Raw genomic sequence first — 18,428 nt, 5'->3', positions numbered from 1 at the left:
GTAAATATACTACATATTTAACTCAAATGCACAAATTAAGCAAATACTAGTATATATGTGTAACAAGTCATAATTTTTTCTACATTTTTTTTTTTATATATTCACCAGAGGGAACCTAAACTTGTAACTAAGGTGAGCTTCCTTATTATGTCATTAACTGGGGTGAGGAAACATAAAATTAAGCGTGTGGTATGGCAACATCAGCCATAACATAACATTAAAACCACCTGCCTAATATTGTGTAGGTCTCCCTCGTGCCACCAAAAACAACTCTGACCCATTAATACATGGACTTCACAAGCCCTCTGAAGGTGACCTGTGGTATCTGGCACCAAAATGTTCGCAGTAGATCCTTTAAGTCTTGTAAGTTGGGAGGTGGGACCTCCATGAATCTGACCTTGTTTTTCCAGCACAACTCACAGATGCTCGATCGAATTGAGATTTTGGGAATTTGGAGGCTAACTCAACACCTTGACTCTTTGTCATGTTCCCCAAACCATTCCTAAACAATTTTTGGAGTGTGGCAGGGGATGCTTTGTTGCTTAAAGTGGCTGCAGCCATTTGGGTGCACCATAGCCATGAAGGGGTGTACATGGTCTGCAACAATGTATAGGTAGGTGGTACGTGTCAAAGTAACATCTACATGAATGCCGGGATCCAACGTTTCCCAGGAGAACATTGCTCAGAGCATCACACTTCCTTCTTGCCGTCTTTTCCCCAAGTAAACAACACACATGCACCTGTGCATCCACATAATGTAAAAGAAAATGTGATTCATCAGACTAGGTCATCTTCTTCTATTGCTCCATGGTCCAGTTCTGATCTCACATGTCCATTGTAGGTGATTTCAGCAGTGGACAGGGGTCAGCATGGGCACTCTGAACGGTTTGTGGCTATGCAGCCCCAAACACAACAAGCTAATGTCTTCTAACACCTTTCTATCAAAGTCAGGATTAACTTTTTCAGCAATTTGTGCTACAGTAGCTCTTCTGTGGGATCGGACCAGATAGGTCTGCCTTCGCTCACCATGCCCATCCACGAGTCTTTGGCACCAATGACCCTGTCGCCAGTTCTCCAGTTGTCCTTCATTGGACCACTTTTGGTAGTTACTAACCACTGCATACTGGGAACACCCTACAAGACCTGCCGTTTTGATGATGCTCTGACCTAGCCTCATAAGCCTTTATAATTTGGCCCTTGTCGAAGTCGCCCAGATTCTTACTTGACAGGCGCCACTGTAACGATATAATCAATGTTATTTATATGTTATGGCTGATCGGTGTTTACTTTCATATTACATCATATTCTGAGAATGTTTGTTTTGTAATGATTTGCAGTTTAAGTGAACATGTCCCCTAAACTGAATCTGTTTTATTTAATAGCACCTTCATTTTTTTATGTACTTTGGCTAATATATTAGCGAATTGCATTATGTGCGTGGTTGAGCAACATAAAACACTAAAAAATAGAGAACAATCACAGAATGCAAACATATTGGAAAGCTATAGGCAAAATATTATATGAGATTTATTTTGAACAGCAGCTTTCTCTTCACCACTTTCCTATTAAGTTGAGATGAGTGAAGCACTGGGCAGCAGTTTTCTTATGCATAGTCTTTCCAGCCCAGCCACAGAAGCTTGTAACTTCTTATCATAAATCTCATAGATGTCATGTTGGCCCTAACAGGGGCGGGACAAGGGGCATAATAAGGTGGTATAATAATGGGGCAAGGCCTAATAGACTTAAGTACATGACAGACCAGGAGGTCACTGTTAGGCTTCCTGGCTGCCATAGCAACCATCGGCATCCCGTGATACTTAAGATACAGAGGGAGCCCCCTCCCTGTCAACCACATATATGTCATAGTCTCTATTAACTGAGGGGGTTAAATGACTCGAATTGGAGGTACCCACCGTCACCCGCTGCGGATGACCTGGACACAGCTACTGTGCTCGTTCCATCCCATAAATGTAACTGTACATGGGATCACGGTGAAGCACTCACAATCCCAACATGCAGTTTTGTGGTTTTGCAGGAAGGTGTTAAAGAGGAGAATTAGGTGCCTCCTGGAGGTACCATATGTCAGCACTCAGTGTATTTACGAGGATGTATCATGGACTCGTGGGGACCCTTTGCATGCAGGGCCCATGCATGCAACCATTTTGTCTGCATGGGCCTTAAATAAATCCGCTGTGTTTAATGTTGTAACAGAAAAAATTTAAAGTCGGTGAATACTTTTTATAAGCCCTGTATTTAATAGGCACTGCACTTTAAACAAATTCTGAATAAATCAATAGTACAAGCGAATATAAGACATTTTGTTGTGATATATCTTATTAGAGAAACATGTCTGTTTCTCGACTTATCAGGCCCCCCAACTGTTCACTCAGGGTATGTTCACACGATGAGAGGCATTTACGTGTGAAAAGACAGACTGTTTACAGCTGCCTCGTTTCACACGTAAATGCTCCTCCTCGTAATTTACGAGGCGTCTGAGACGCTCTGAGACGCTCGTAAATCTTGAGCTGTGCTTCATTGAGTTCAATGAAGAACAGCTCAAATTACGTGGCAAAGAAGTGCCCTGCACTTCTTTGCCCAGGCAGTCCATTTACGCGTCGTCGTTTGACAGCTGTCAAACGACGACGCGTAAATTACAGGTTGTCTGCACAGTACGTCGGCAAACCCATTCAAATGAATGGGCAGATGTTTGCCGACGTATTGCAGCCCTATTTTCAGACGTAAAACGAGGCATTATACGCCTCGTTTACGTCTGAAAATAGGTCGTGTGAACCCAGCCTCACTCTTTACTACCAAATCCATTTCCTCAAGACAAGAGAGACTTTCAGCTCACTGAAGGCAAGAGCAGAGTGAAAGACACACACACACACACACACACACACACACACACACACACACGCTGCTGCAGCTTCTAGTAAGTGTTCATACCTCCCAATTTTCAACAATAGTAAAGAGGGACAACACTTTTTTTCATATTAAGCCATGCTTCTAACTCCGCAAAAATCCCTGACCATACACACCCAGTCCCCAATAATAGGGCCCGCCTTTGGGTAACAGACAGTAATAGTGCTTCTTTGTGCCGATAATACTTTTGCCCTCTTTGTTTGGCATACAGTATTAGTGTCCCCACACAATGGTGATGCCTTACTAGTGCCCCCTCACAGTAATCATGACCCCCTTAGTGTCCCCCACACATTATCAAGCCCCCATAGTGCCCCCACACAGTGTTATTTCCCTATAGTGCCCTACACAATATCATGCCCTAATAGTGCCTTACACAGTTTTATGTCCCATAGTGCCCCAACACAGTATAATGACTCCATAGCGCCCCCATACAATATAATGCCCCATAATGCCTCGCAAACAGTATAATGCCCCTATATTGCATCCTCACACAGTATCATGCCCTCATAGTGCCCCCACACACAGTATATTGTTCCCATAGTGCCCTCACACACAGTATAATTCTCCAATAGTGCCTCCCAACACAGTATAATACCCCCATAGTGCCTCCCTACACAGTATAATGCCCCATAGTTCCTACTGACAGATTTTATTGTGCCCATCCCATCGCATAATACCCCCATAGTGCCCCCGGCACACAGTATAATTCCCCATAGTGCCCCCACACACAGTATAATGAACCATAGTGACTTCTCACATAGTATAATTCCCCCATAGTGCCTCCTCACATAGTATAAAGCCCCCATAGTGCCTTCTCAATATAATAAAATGAATACCCACCTAGCCCAATTCCCACTGTGAATGGAGATCCCCCTGCAGATCTCCTTCAGTCTATACTATGTGTGGCTTGGCGCAAACAGGCGTGAAGCTGCTCAAGGCAGGCGTCACAGGGTGAATGGTGAAGCAGGGTGCTGACGGCTTACTGCTCCCCAATTGTTTTCAACTGTATTCCTCAGGACATAGATACAGTTGGGACTAGGACATGCCACTGGTTTTCCGGGACATCGCCCGAAGTCCTGCTGGAACGGAGGCGGTTGGGAGGCCTGAGTGTTATATCTCAGCCCAGTGCTGGATTCTCAGCTGCACTGCTCATTACTGCGGCATAATCTCCTACATGTTGCTGCTTCTCCTCTTCTCTGTATACAGTGTATAGAAGACATGATAGCCATTAGGCTCCACCCACTAGTCCAGAGAAAACTGGGAATTAGAGATAGAGCTTGCTAAGGGGAAAACTGCTAATTTTTTTTAGATATAATTGCCAGAAATAGTGATAGCTTATTCCGAAAAGTCTCCAGAAACGGTAGGTACACCTTAAGCCAATAGTGTGGGTTAACATGCTGCATACAGACTAAATCTGCAGTAAATCCACTTGTATTCGATCCGAATTAACATTAAAATTTTACTGGGGAGTTGCGGAGGATTTCCCCCTCACAATGATGGGGTTAGGTTAAGGCATGTGGTAACATTTTCTTGGAGAGTCTCTTTAAAGTCACTCTCCGGGCAGACAGTCACTTTCAGATAAAAAGTCAAAGCTGAATAAATTTAGCTCTAGCATTCAATTTTCTATAGGATTCTCTAGCAACTGAAAATTGGAAGCGCACTTTCGGCAATAGTTATGGCAATAGATGTCACCATTAATTCAGACTACGGTCTACTACTGTAAGACATTGTACATTTATTCTTAGTGAATACGTCCTTCTAAAATCAGTTAACCTACTGTATATTATTTCCCAGAAATATATTTATGTTACCAATGGGAAAGAGAATGTGCAGGGAAATGAGAGAAGCACTGAGCATTGTTTCCTGCTAACAATCCAGTTACATTTTAGATTTTAATGCAGTTCTATTTGCATTGTTTAAAAAAAAAGAGTTCAAGTGCATTTATACTGAGAACATGGTTGATAACCGTGTCGAGCAGCACTATTGGCAGTTGGTTAATATAACAGTCATTGCTTTGTGTCTCCTGTGAAAACACATGAATGTTGTTCTATTTATTTAATGAGTATTAAGAGTTCCCTCCAGATAATCTATTATTCTATAATCATCACTTACTTTCTAGCCAGCATTTGGTTGGCAGCCACTTTTCACATTACAACACCCCAAATTATGGGGCTAATTATGGGAGAGGTCATTTAGCTATGGAAGCAAGCGAAGGACAATGGGGGTAAATTAATATTACTGGTGCTTCATAAGATTAAACTCAAGTGCGCTGGAGAACAATGCACTCAATTTATTTAGAGGCACACACCACTTAATAAATCTTGTACATCTTTGGTTGTGCCTGTGGCAGAAATTGCAATCTACAACTGCTATAAGCAAGTGTAGATTTGTGCCATAATATACACCAATTTCTGTAGTAAATGTGTCGGTCTTCGGGAGGCCCCACTCCTCCCACCAAACCCTGCTCACTTTTCTTGCCACTTTTGAAAAATAGCGAGAGGTATGAAAGTCGCAAATTATATTCCAAATATGTAGAGTGCCATAATCTGCGACTTTTCGACACCGTAAAGCTTTTAATAAATTCCCCCCAATGTGTCTATTGGGATTGCTATCTAATCATTTCTAGAGTGGATATTCCAAACAAACAGGAACTTCAATCGGCAAACTGGTGGATACTGGACAGGATTGCTGAAAGGGCCTGGGAGTTTATGGGATGCTGGCTATATGAAGGGGTTATCAGAGATTATAAAAAATACAGAGAAATACTTGTATATGTCTGAATTCTCACCATAGCTCAGAAGTAATTATTTTCATTATGGCCTCTGTGTAGTACTGATGTTTTGATGCTGACACAGCGTTCTGCAGACAGGATTACCATGTAAAGGACTACAATTCCCACGATTCCACTCTCCTCTCACAGACTCTTTACAGCTGCCTGCATACCCCTCTATTACAGTGTGTAAGGTAGTGCTGTAATTACTCACTGACTGCTACTGAAACGCAGTACTGTACGTAACCTGCTGCCCAGCAGGAAGAACAAAGTCTTCCAGAGACAGGGATGAAGGGGGGAGAGCAGGGAGCAGAGAAGATAAGAAGCATGTGATGTGTGATGTCCTGTACTACAAAGAAGGGGGAGAGGAGAGATAACCATGTGTTCAGTGTACAGAATGTTACACAAGCAGGAGATAAACACCAGGAGCATGGTCATGAGACTGCATATGAGATTGGCTAAAGGCCCTTCCACACCAGGCCAATGATCGGGCAAATGAACACTCCTTCCTGATGAATTATTGACTATAGCTTGTTGTGAAAGGAGCAGATGAGCGCTTATGCGCTGATCAACGAGCTTTCTCTCGTTACAGACAAAATTGGCTGGTGTAAAAGGACCCTTACAGAAGCATTTCAGCTACAGACATTGCATTAGTAAGATGCTAATCTTACTGCACTTAAAGGGGCATTCCTATCAAAGACATTTATGGCACATCCACAGGATATGTCATAAATATCCAATAGATGCGAGTCTCACCTGTGTGACCCGCAGCTGTCTTTAGAATGGGGCCATCTGACCCCATCTTACCGTCTACCCCTGGGCTCCAACCACTGAGCTACGAGGTCGCTGGGTTTTCTGGAAACAGACGCTGTTTCTGCAACTCCGTCACTTTTAGGCTAGGTTCACAAGACCATGTTACGTCCGTAATGTACGGAACGTATTTCGGCCGCAAGTCCCGGACCGAACACAGTGCAGGGAGCCGGGCTCCTAGCATCATAGTGATGTACGATGCTAGGAGTCCCTCCCTCGCTGCAGGACAACTGTCCCGTACTGTAATCATGATTACAGTACGGGACAGTAGTTCCACGCAGAGGCAGGGACTCCTAGCGTCGTACATCACTATGATGCTAGGAGCCCGGCTCCCTGCACTGTGTTCGGTCCGGGACTTGCGGCCGAAATACGTTCCGTACATTACGGACGTAACATGGTCGTGTGAACCCAGCCTTATAGTAATTTTGAAAACAGCGTAGCAAAACATACTCGACTATAATTGAAAAACCTGGCCACACCTTGTAACTCAGTGGATGGAGCCCAGCAATGTCAGTGGGTCCCGTGCTAGGGAGAAGTGCAGGTCCTGTGGATATGCCATAAATATCGGAGATCGGCGAGGTCACGGGAGCCAGTGTACCTTATAGCAGGTGGGAGCCTTGTGAACGCTCCCAGCCCTGCTATAGGAAGATTGCTATTGAGACCTGCTTGTGGCAAGTCTCAATAGCAATGCCCTCATTTTGCCATAGACCGCAATATTGTGATATTGCGGTATATGGCATAAGCGATCTAATGATCTTAGGTTCAAGCCCCCTAGGGGGGCTAAATAAAAGTTAAAAAAAAATGTAAAAAAAGTTTTAAAAAATATATAAAAATTCAAATCAACCCCTTTCCCTAGATCACACGAAATAAACTAAAATAAACAAACACATAAGGTATCCCTGCGTCCAAAAATGGCCGAACTCTAAAAATATTTATCGAATACAGTAAACGTCGTAGCGGGACAAAAGGTCCAAATGGCCAAATCGCTGTTTTTTTGCCACTTCAACCCCTACAAAAATTTTTATAAAAAGTGATCGAAATGCCAGACATTTCCCCAAATAGTATTAATAAAAATTACATCTTTCCAAGTACAAAAATACGCCTTACAAAGCTCTGTACACAGAAATATAAAAAAAAAAAGTTATGGGGGTCACAATTTGGCGATGCAAACTATTTTTTGTTTCTTTCAAACTTTAATTTTTTTTTTAAAAGTACTAAAACTTAACAAAAACGTTATAAATTTGGTGATCGTACTGACCCACAGGATAAAGGTAATGTGTCATTTTCACCGTACAATGTTATTTCCAATCCCACCCCATTCTGAATTTTTTTCCAGCTTCCCAATACATCGAACATAATATTAAATAGTACCATTAGAAAGTACAACTTGTTTTTTCGCTTCTGCTGTTGATGCTTTATGTTGGCCTGCGTGCCGATGTGTGTGCTTCCACATGTATGTACTTTATTATCTTTTGCTTGATATTGAAAATGGAAAATAAAAGAATTTATAAAAAAAAGAAAAGTACAACTTGTCCCGTAAAAATTAAGCCCTCATATGACTGTGTCAACAAAAAAATAAAAGAGTTTCAAATGACTTTTTAAAGGCGGGGAGAAAAATACAAAATCATAAAAACTAAAAATAGTCTAGTCCTGAAAGGGTTAAAACATCTGCATATAATATTTAAAGACCGGATAATCTGTTACCTGGAGTAGCTTTCTTGATCTTTTATTTCATCAGTATTAGGCTTAGAACATTGTTCAGGAGCACACATGAGTTGTCGCAGACCAAAATGTCAGACCAGCTCACCAACTGATTTGGCGGACAATGGCGTTCTGCAGCTTCTATATTTACAGCGATACATATAGCTGCCGAAGTGAAACGGTATAAATTTTTTTAAGGAAAGTATATTGCAAAGGTTCTTTTTATGCTAAAATATATACACATTTTATTTACCACTCACACACTTGGCACATGTTGCACTCAGGCCACTCACACACTGGACACATACAGCACATGTGCCACTTACAAGATTGACACATGCCACACACATATGGAACACACGCCACTCACATATCGGACAAGTGCCACTCACAAGCAGTTACACTTCATGCCAATTACTCAGTTACCAGATTTCTTTTGCCCAGTGCTGACTATAAGTGCTGACTATAAGTAAAGTCCTTTCAGACAAGTGGGAGACATCTCCTGCGGAGATAAAGGCACACCTATATATAGCTAAGCCACACCCCTATATAGCTAAGCCACACCCCTATATAGCTAAGCCATATGTCACTGCTAAACCACACCCCCTCATGTGGCCACAGTAACTTCCCTGCAGCCAATAGCCAGCTCCTGTTCAAGTCTTACAGTAGCAGAGAAAGCCCCCACTCACCCCAGGGCCCCTGTGCAGCTGCAGTGGCAGTCTGTATATCCCTGCATAGTGGAATACTCACCATCAAGAATAAATTAAAAAACCGTTGTACAAAATTTTGTATCAAAAGTTTTATATCAAAGATATTTATGGAATGGTTAATGCCCATGAATGATAGTTAAATCTCACTCTAAAAGTTCTTGTCTCCATGTCTTTGCTTTTGGGTGAATTGGTAAACCTAGCAAACGGAGAGGTGCACATGTAACTAGGTGTTAGGCTCTGTTAACCCCTGCACTAGGTTTTCCGTTATTCTGTTCCTTCCTAGGAACAGAATAATGAGAGAAAGGATAGCACCGCATTCGTCACACGGACACCAATGGCTCTTGACAGAACCCATTGACTTTACTGGCTTTTATTGGGTTTCCGTCATGGTATCTCCACTATTTTGTCCGGCAGAAATTAAAGAATCTAACGGAGCCTCCAACGCTGATGTGAACATAGCCTTAGCTGCAGTCATAACCACTAAAAACACAATGAAGAGTTTTTCAAAATCAGATAAGCCCTACAAAAACCAGAATGCAGTTGCACAAGTTGACTATATTCAAAAGAAACAACAAGGGAAACTCAAATAAGGGCAGGTTCACATATGCGTTGGTCTTTCCATTGTTCTGTCTTTAATGGGCTACGTTGGGTTTCTGTCGAGGTGTCTGCGGTTTTACCGAAAACAATAGCGCAGCATGTTGCGCTATTGCTTCTGGTATTTTTGTCCGATTCCGTGATGGAGGACCCTAACTGAGCCTCCAATGCAGATGTGAACTGTCCCTTACACAAAAAAACTGTATTTAAAACGACATGAGACATTTAGTGTTTATAGAACGTTCAGGTTAGTGAGAGTATACAAACTGCAGGCATTTGAAAAGCTCTAAAGATCAGAAGTTTTGAGTATCAAGTGTCTAGACTTTATTCGACCTTTTGGAAAACCCTAGTATAATGCTGCATATGGCTAGAATTAAAAAAAATAGGCACTAACTTCCCTTTTAAATCCCCAGTCGCTTCTGTGGTCCCCCATCTGCTTTGTTTACTGGGCTTCAGCGAAATGTCATACTTGACACTTGACTATGGCAGCCAATAAGGCTATGCGCACATCATGATTTTGGTCTATGCTTAACTTACATATAAAATGGAAAAAGTCCCCAATGTATACGTTAAATGTAGGCTGTGACGGATGCCTTATCAGTAGTATCCGTCACCGTAGAGTTTAATGGTGTACGTTAAACGTATACTTCATGTACTCTTATTCCCTGTTCATGACGTATATGTTAAATGGATACCTGTATGGTCTATGGGTGATGGAAGCCACTATTAGGCATCCATTTAATGCATACGTCACCCATAAGCTATAGTGGTATTCATTTAACTTTTATGTCACGAAAGGCTATTGAAAAGCCCATGACGTATAAGTTAAACATAGACCTGTGACATATACCATACAGTGACCCATAGGCTTCCATGTTAAAAAAAAAAAGTATACTACCTGGTATATGTTCTTTTGCGGGTTCCCTCGGGTAGGAAAAGCGTAGTTTACTATGATATTCATCCTCCAAAAAAAAAAAAAAAAGGGGATAATTACCTATACCAGCACGATGGAAGTCACACTTTTGGTCTCCGTTGAGCTATTGGAGCCCTATGGACACGTTTAGCGTGTACCTCGGATGCTCTCCCAATGTACATATTAAACGTAAGGGCAAAATGTGATGCGCACAAAGCATAACTGACAACAACAGTGAGATCAGTATGGACAGGACATCACCGCTGAGGCCAGTGACTGGCTGCCACGGTCACGTGTTGAGAATGACCCAGCAGGGAACCATCGAACCATCAGTGAAGTAGCCAGGGTGGTGGTGGGGTGCTTGAAAGGCGTGTACGTGTCTGTTTAAAAAAAAAATTGCCCATATTCAACTTATAGTTGGCTTTTTCAAAAGGTTGCAAAACATCCATAATTAACCCTTTAAATGAAAATCTGCAAGTGTTTATTTTTTTCGTATTATAAATCATATGCATTGAGTTTTCATTGTTTCATAGGTATCCAGAGCCAAAGAAATTCAATTAGTCTACAATTATTAAAGGATGTCTAACATCAGAAAATAAGAGAGTGCGTTAAAAATGTAGTTGAAGTTACAGGCCCAAAGTCTGAAATTCTGACGACAACATTTACTGTTCTGACTCTTTCCAGATTTAGTGTTGTCATGGAGACCATGTATGGATCTCAATCAACATATACAAACACCACTATTCAAGCCAGGTTGGGTGATGTGGATCCCCAGAAGATCTCAATGTCAACACTGCAACTGACAGAAATCAGGAGACAAGTCATTAGAATCTCTCTGAAGTGCAGCCTCAGGCTTTGGGCCTGTCACATCCCAGCATAGTAGTAAGATATTGAAAGCCATTTTCAGATTTTTAATGTTCAGTAAACAGCATTTTTTGTTTTCTTCTGGTCTTCTTTGATTCTAATGATTAACTGGAATTTTGTTTCATTTTCTCCATTAACCAATCTGCATATCGAGACACTCTTGTATACACCCCATATAAATTTACTCTGGCACACCCCAAACCCCAGCTGACAATACCAGTGAGGTAATAGGTTTCTTTATATTTTGTGGCATAAGGACCACCACTGTCCCCCCTACAAGAATCCTTGCTGCCATCAGTGAAGCCTGCACAAAACATGTTGGCAGTAATATTCATCTTGGTCTTCTCTGTACATTCTTGAGTCATTACTCGAGGCAGGATTACCCTCCTAAGGGTGTCAGGAGTTGCCCCACCTTCCAAAAGGCGACCCCAACCGCTGACTACAGAGAAAGAGCTTTTGTGCAACAGTTCATTTACAGCAAACTGGATGTCAGGCAGGCATAAGGGAACCACATAATCCGTATAGTTTACTGTGCTGTTCAATCGGAGGAGAGCTATATCATTATCATTGTTTGTTTTAAGCCCAACAAACTTTTCATGAATTATGATTTGAACAACTTTGCGCACTTTTTCTGTTCCTTCATCTTTACTAATCTTATGGTCACCTGTAAGGTAAAATAACAACATCACCATAATGGTCATCATCAAAGTTATAGACTGTATGTTAATATTGCTTTTTAAATATTCATAATAAAAGTGAATGTTCACCTTTTAACATCATTGAATTTTTTAGGCCAACATTCTGTGTTGCTTAGCGTCTTAAAAATTCTTTATAGGGGGTCATAGCCTGGTTTTTCGGACAGAGTTCCAAATTCTCTGCATGGATATAGGGGAGATTAAGATTGGCGTTTCATACGCCAGTCTTAATATAAAGAGAACTGGGGGAAAATGCGCCTAATTTAATCAGAGGCACACACCTCTGATTAATTTAGTGGCATCTCTGGCTGCTCATGTGCCTGGAAGACAAATCTACTCCAGCTACCAGCTAGCATAGATTTCCGCTATCTTCAGCTGTGAATAATAGTAGCGTTGTCAGGCTGTAGATGGCCACGCCCCTTTTATGAAAATGTTACGTGGGTGGCCTAAATGCATCAAAAGTCGTATTTTTTTGCGCAAATTGCAACTATTGATGCATTGTGACTTTTCTTTGCAAGAAAATTTAATAAATTCCTCCCATACAGTAAAACAATACAATACCGGATGTTTGCAGCCGCCACTAGGGGAGCTTAGTGCTGCTTACTACATACTGTTTATACATTGAAATCAATAATAAAACAGTATGCAATAAAATCCTAAACTACTCCTAGTAGAGTCTGTAGGAAATGTTTTCATCCATACTTTAGGTCCAAACCTGGATCTTATTACTGTAGTAAGATGAAGTGGCAAATTTTCCTCCATACCTCCCAACAGTCCCATTTTTCGAAGGACTGTCCCACAAATGGGATCACAAAGAGGTAGGGTCTATGTGGATTTGCATAAAAAGTAGAGTTTCTATATAGTTTTTGGGGGCATTTGGATGCAACAAAGCAAGGTGTGAAATCTCCTATGATTTGGGATTCAAATGTCGGTGCACATGCTTGTCTTTACTGTTTTCTATGGACACTATGACAATGAGATAAATCTTTCTTATTATTATTTATTATTAATAATTTATGATTAATGCAAATTCTATTCTGTTCAGGTTCTTTCAATGCACATTTATACAATTAAAAATGTTGCATTAAATACATTATACACTTGCCTTAGGGCTCATTCAGACTTAAAACTCGTCTGTGTTGTGCGTGAAAACCACACACATCACACTGACCCATTGATTTCCATGGGGCCATTCACACATGCAGGAGTTTTCACGCAGCGTGTGTCTGTTGTGTAAAACTCACTGCATGTCCTATATTGGTGCGTTTTTCACGCACTCATTCACCCATTGAAGTCAATGGGTGCGAGAAATTCACGCACCGCACACAGATGCACATAAGTGTGCGGTGCATGATTTGCGCATCAATTCCATTAAAAAATAAAAAAACTCGCAAAGCACAGATGCAATAATGCAACGCGCACAGACCAGATTTACGCGCATATTTCACGCGCGTGAATCTGATCTGCTCGTGTGAATGTAGCCTTAACTATACGTGTGTTATTTTTTTACTTACCAAGTACAACTGTTAGTTGGTTTACAAAAGCAGGTTTTAAACAATGAGCGGCAGTGACTACCCAGTTTGGTGCAATTAATGTCCCGCCACAGATTGTTGTGGATGTTTTGTCTAAGACGAGTCTAGCCTGAAAATATATTTAATAAAAAAATCATATTTCGTTTTTAATCACTCATTTTAGCACTAGTCAAGTATTAATTACCTATAACCTACAAGGAAGTTGATGCTACAAATAAAAATAAAAAATGAATATAAAATTGAAAAAATCTTTATTGAAATCACCATAAAAAGCTACAAAACAATACAGTTAAAAAGAGTCCACAGACCTACAAAAGAAAGACAGCTCACTATGTGACTCGAAAAATAAAAATTAAGTCAGACCCCATAACTGGCTATTGATTCCGTCAAAACAACGGAACCCTAGCACAACTGAGACAAACGGAAACCATTGGCACCGGATCCGTCACCGGATCCGTCATCACTTCAATGGTGATGGAAACGGAAACCTATGATTTCCGTTTGTGTCAGTCAGGGCTCCATTCTGATGGAAACCTCAGACGGAATGTCAGAATAGAGAACTAACGGATATGTGAACGAAGCCTAATGCATTTTGTGCTGAAACGCACGTTGGGGTGGACGCTCCCTGTGTTGGTACTCCTTAACAACGCATTATGGGTATGTGATATGCCTTTATATTTGTTTGAATAGTTGATTCATATTTGTTCTGTTATGCACTGACTGCTTCTTACACTTTTTATACCATTTGATACCTATATATTATCTATACTGCGTAGGTCTATGCAGTTATGGGGTCTGACTTAATTGTTATTTTTCACACAGTGAGCTGTCTTTATCTTTTGTAGATCTGTGGACTCTTGAGTTGTATTGTTATGTAACTTTTTATGTTTTTTTCAATAAAGATTTTTTCAATTTTCTATACTTTTTTTTGTAGCATCAATTAGGAGATACGTGTGTGTGTGTGTGTGTGTGTGTGTGTGTGTGTGTGTGTGTGCGCGCGCGTGTTCTGGACTTTACCCTGTATTCAGTGGAAGGACACAAAGATCAGAACCAGGAAGGCACTTTGGGCACAGCTATGGGGGGCATTATACTGTGGAGGCAACTATGGGGGGGGGACATTATTCTGTGTGGGGGTAGCTATGGGGGACATTATACTATGTGGGGGCAGCTATGGGGGGCATTATACTGTGGGGACAGCTATGGGTGGCATTATACTGTGGGGGCAGCTATGAGGGGCAGCTGTGTGGGGCATTATACTGTGGGGGCAGCTATGGGGGCATTATACTGTGGGGGCATTATACTGTGGGGGCAGCTGTGGGGAGCATTATACTGTATGGGGGCATTATACTGCGTGGAGCATTATACTGTGGGGGCTGCTATGGGGGGCAATATATTGTGGGGGCAGCTATGGGAGACATTATACTGTGTGGGGCAGCTATGGGAGGCATTATAGTGTGGGATCAGCTATGGAGCACATTATAGTGTGGGGTCAGCTATGGAGCGCATTATACTGTGGGGCAGCAATGGGGAGCATTATACTGTGGTGGTCAGCTATGGGTGGCATTTTACTGTGGGGGCAGCTATGTGGGACATTATACTGTCTGGGGCAGCTATGGGGCATTATACTGTATGGGGGAATTCGTTTGGGCATTGTACTGCATGGGGACATCTTTGTTGGCATTATATTGTATGCGGGCATCTGTGTGGGCATTATTCTGTATGGGGACATCTATGGCTCAGTATACTGCATGGGGGCATTATACTGTGTGGGGGCACTATGGGAGCATGATACTGTGTGGGCTGAACATTCTTTTATTTTTCTAGGACGTTACAAGGCTTAGAACTTTAGCAGCGATTTCTCATATTTTCAAGAAAATTTCGAAAGGCTATGTTTTCAGGGACCAGTTCAGTTCTGAAGTGGCTTTGAGGGCCTTATATATTAGGAAGTCCCCATAAATCACACCATTTTGAAAACTGCACCCCTCAAAATATTCAAAACAACATTCAGAAAGTGTTTTAACCCTTTAGGCGTTTCACAGGAATTAAAGCAAAGGTCAAATTTACAAATTTCATTTTTTTTTTGCCAAAATTCATTTGTAATAATTTTTTCCTGTAACACAGAAGGTTTTACCCGAGAAATGCAACTCAATATTTATTGCCCAGATTCCGCAGTTTTTAGAAATATCCCACATGTGGCCCTAGGGAGCTAATGGACTGAAACACAGGCCCCAGTGTATTTTGGGCCTCCTTTTTTTTTAGAATATATTTTAGGCACCTCAGGTTTGAATAGGTCTTGTGGTGCCAAAACGGTGGAAACACCCCAAAAGTTACCCCAGTTTGTAAACTACACCCCTCAAGGAATTTATCTAGGTGTATAGCTAGCATTTTGACCACACAGGTTTTTCGCTAAATATATTGAAATTAGTCTGTAAAAATTAAAATGTACTTTTTCTCTGAAAAAACAGACATTTTTTATATTTACAAGGACTAATGAAGAAAATGCCCCCCAACATTTGTAAAGCAATGTCTCCCGATTACGGCAATATCCCATATGTGGTAATAAACTGCTGATTGGACCCACAGCAGGGCTCAGAAGGGAAGGAGCGCCATTTGGATTTTGGAGCACAGATTTTGCTGGATTGGTTTTCGGTCCCATGTCGCGTTTGCAACGCCCTGGAGGGACCAAAACAGGGGAAAACTCCCAAAAGTGACCCCATTTTGGAAACTACACCTCTCAAGGAATTTATCTAAGGGTATAGTTAGCATTTTGACGCCACAAGTTTTTCGCTAAATATATTTGAATTAGTCTGTAAAAATGAAAATAGACTTTTTTTCTAAAAAAACATAGACATTTTTAATATTTACAAGGAATAATGAAGAAAATGCACCCCAACATTTGTAAAGCAATGTCTCCCGATTACGGCAATATCCCATATGTGGTAATAAACTGCTGATTGGACCCACAGCAGGGCTCAGAAGGGAAGGAGCGCCATTTGGATTTTGGAGCACATATCTTGCTGGAATGGTTTTCGGTGCCATGTCGCATTTGCAACGCCCTGGAGTTACCAAAACAGTGGAAACACCCCAAAAGTTACCCCAGTTTTTAAACTACACCTCTCAAGGAATTTATCTAGGGGTTTAGTTAGCATTTTGATCATACAGGTTTTTTGCAGAATTTAGTGGAATTAGGCCGTGAAAATGAAAATCTACTTTCTTTCTGAAAAAGCATAGAAATTGAAAATTTTGACAAGGAATAAAGGAAAAAAAGAACCACAACATTTGTTAAGCATTTTCTCCCGATTACGGCAACACCCAATATGTGGTAATAAACTGCTGATTGGACCCATGGCAGCGCTCAAAACGGAAGGAGTGCCATTTGGATTTTGGAGCACGGATTTTGCTGGATTGGTTTTTGGTGCCATGTCGCGTTTGCAATGCACTGGAGGGACCAAAACAGTGGAAACCCCCCAAGTTACCCCATTTTGGAAACGCCCCTCAAGGAATTTTTCTAGGGGTATAGTGTGCATTTAGACCCCACGGGTCTTTTGCAGAATTTATTAGAATTAGGCCACGAAAATGAATATCACAAAATCACAATTTTTTTCCACTAAAATATTGAATTTTCTCATTTTCACAAGGGAAAAAGGAGAAAAAACCAACCAATTTATGCTTTGGTGGTCAGCTATGGGTGGCATTATACTGTGGGGGCAGCTATGTGGGACATTATACTGTATGGGGCAGCTATGGGGCATTATGCTGTATGGGGGAATTTGTTTGGGCATTGTACTGCATGGGGACATCTTTGTGGGCATTATACTGTATGGGGCATCTGTGTAGGCGTAATACTGTATGGGGACATCTATGGCTCAGTATGCTGTATGGGGGCATTATACCGTATAGTGGCATTATACTGTGTGGGGGGGGGCACTATGGGAGCATGATACTGTGTGGGTGTGTATGTGCGGGAAATGGGTGGGATTAACCCCTTCAGGACTGAGCCTGTTTTGACCTTTCAAATCTGGAGTGTCAATTTATGTGGTAATAACTTCGGAATGCTTTTACATATCAAAGTGATTCTGAGAATGTTTTCTTGTGACATATTGTACTTTATGTTAGTGAAAAAAATTGGTCGATAAATTCAATATTTATTTGTAAAAAACACCAAGATTTGGAGAAAATTTGCAAAAATTAGCATTTTTCTAAATTTAACTGTATCTGCTTGTAAAACAGATAGTAATACCACACAAAATAGTTACTATTTTACATTTCACATATGTCTACTTTATGTTTGCATCGTTTTTTGAACATTCTTTTATTTTTCTAGGACAAGGCTTAGAACTTTAGCAGCGATTTCTGTTATTTTCAAGAAAATTTCGAAAGGCTGTTTTCAGGGACCAGTTCATTTCTGAAGTGGCTTTGAGGGCCTTATATATTAGAAAGTCCCCATAAATCACCCCATTTTGAAAACTGCACCCCTCAAAGTCTTCAAAACAGCATTCAGAAAGTCTTTTAACCCTTTAGGCGTTTGACAGGAATTAAAGTAGAGGTCAAATTTCAGGTTTGACCCGAGAAATGCAACTCAATATTTATTGCACAGATTCTACAGTTTTTAGAAATATCCCACATGTGGCCCTAGTGTGCTAATAGACTGTGCTAATGCACAGGTCTCAGAAGCAAAGGAGAACCTAGAGGATTTTGGGGCCTACTTTTTTTAAAATATATTTTAGGCAGCATGTCATGTCATGTTTGAAGAGGTCTTGTGGGGCCAAAACAGTAAAGACCCCCAAAAGTGACCCCATTTGGGAAACTACACTTCTCAAGGAATTTATCTAGGGGTATAGTTAGCATTTTGAATCCACAGTTTTTTTGTTACACTTATTTTAATTAGTATGTGAAGATGAAAATCTACTTTTGTTC

The 18,428-nt window shown here is 41.1% G+C and overlaps 1 protein-coding gene across 2 annotated transcripts in view; it reads right to left on the bottom strand.

Moving 5' to 3' along the window:
• Nucleotides 1-10,878: 10,878 nt before the first annotated feature.
• The window catches only part of F7 (coagulation factor VII), a 30,961-nt gene continuing 23,411 nt past the window's right edge, over nucleotides 10,879-18,428 (bottom strand). For both annotated transcript variants that reach the window (XM_075852530.1, XM_075852531.1), the window contains 2 exons: nucleotides 13,494-13,620; nucleotides 10,879-11,948 (listed from right to left, as the gene is read on the bottom strand). In XM_075852530.1, coding sequence (XP_075708645.1) covers nucleotides 11,389-11,948; nucleotides 13,494-13,620 — 687 coding nt within the window. In that variant the 3' untranslated portion in view covers nucleotides 10,879-11,388. The remainder of the gene's footprint in view (nucleotides 11,949-13,493; nucleotides 13,621-18,428) is intronic.

The sequence above is a fragment of the Rhinoderma darwinii genome, chromosome 2 (assembly GCF_050947455.1).
Source record: "Rhinoderma darwinii isolate aRhiDar2 chromosome 2, aRhiDar2.hap1, whole genome shotgun sequence".
NCBI classification, from domain to species: domain Eukaryota; kingdom Metazoa; phylum Chordata; class Amphibia; order Anura; family Rhinodermatidae; genus Rhinoderma; species Rhinoderma darwinii.
This window is presented reverse-complemented; position numbering and strand designations above follow the sequence as displayed.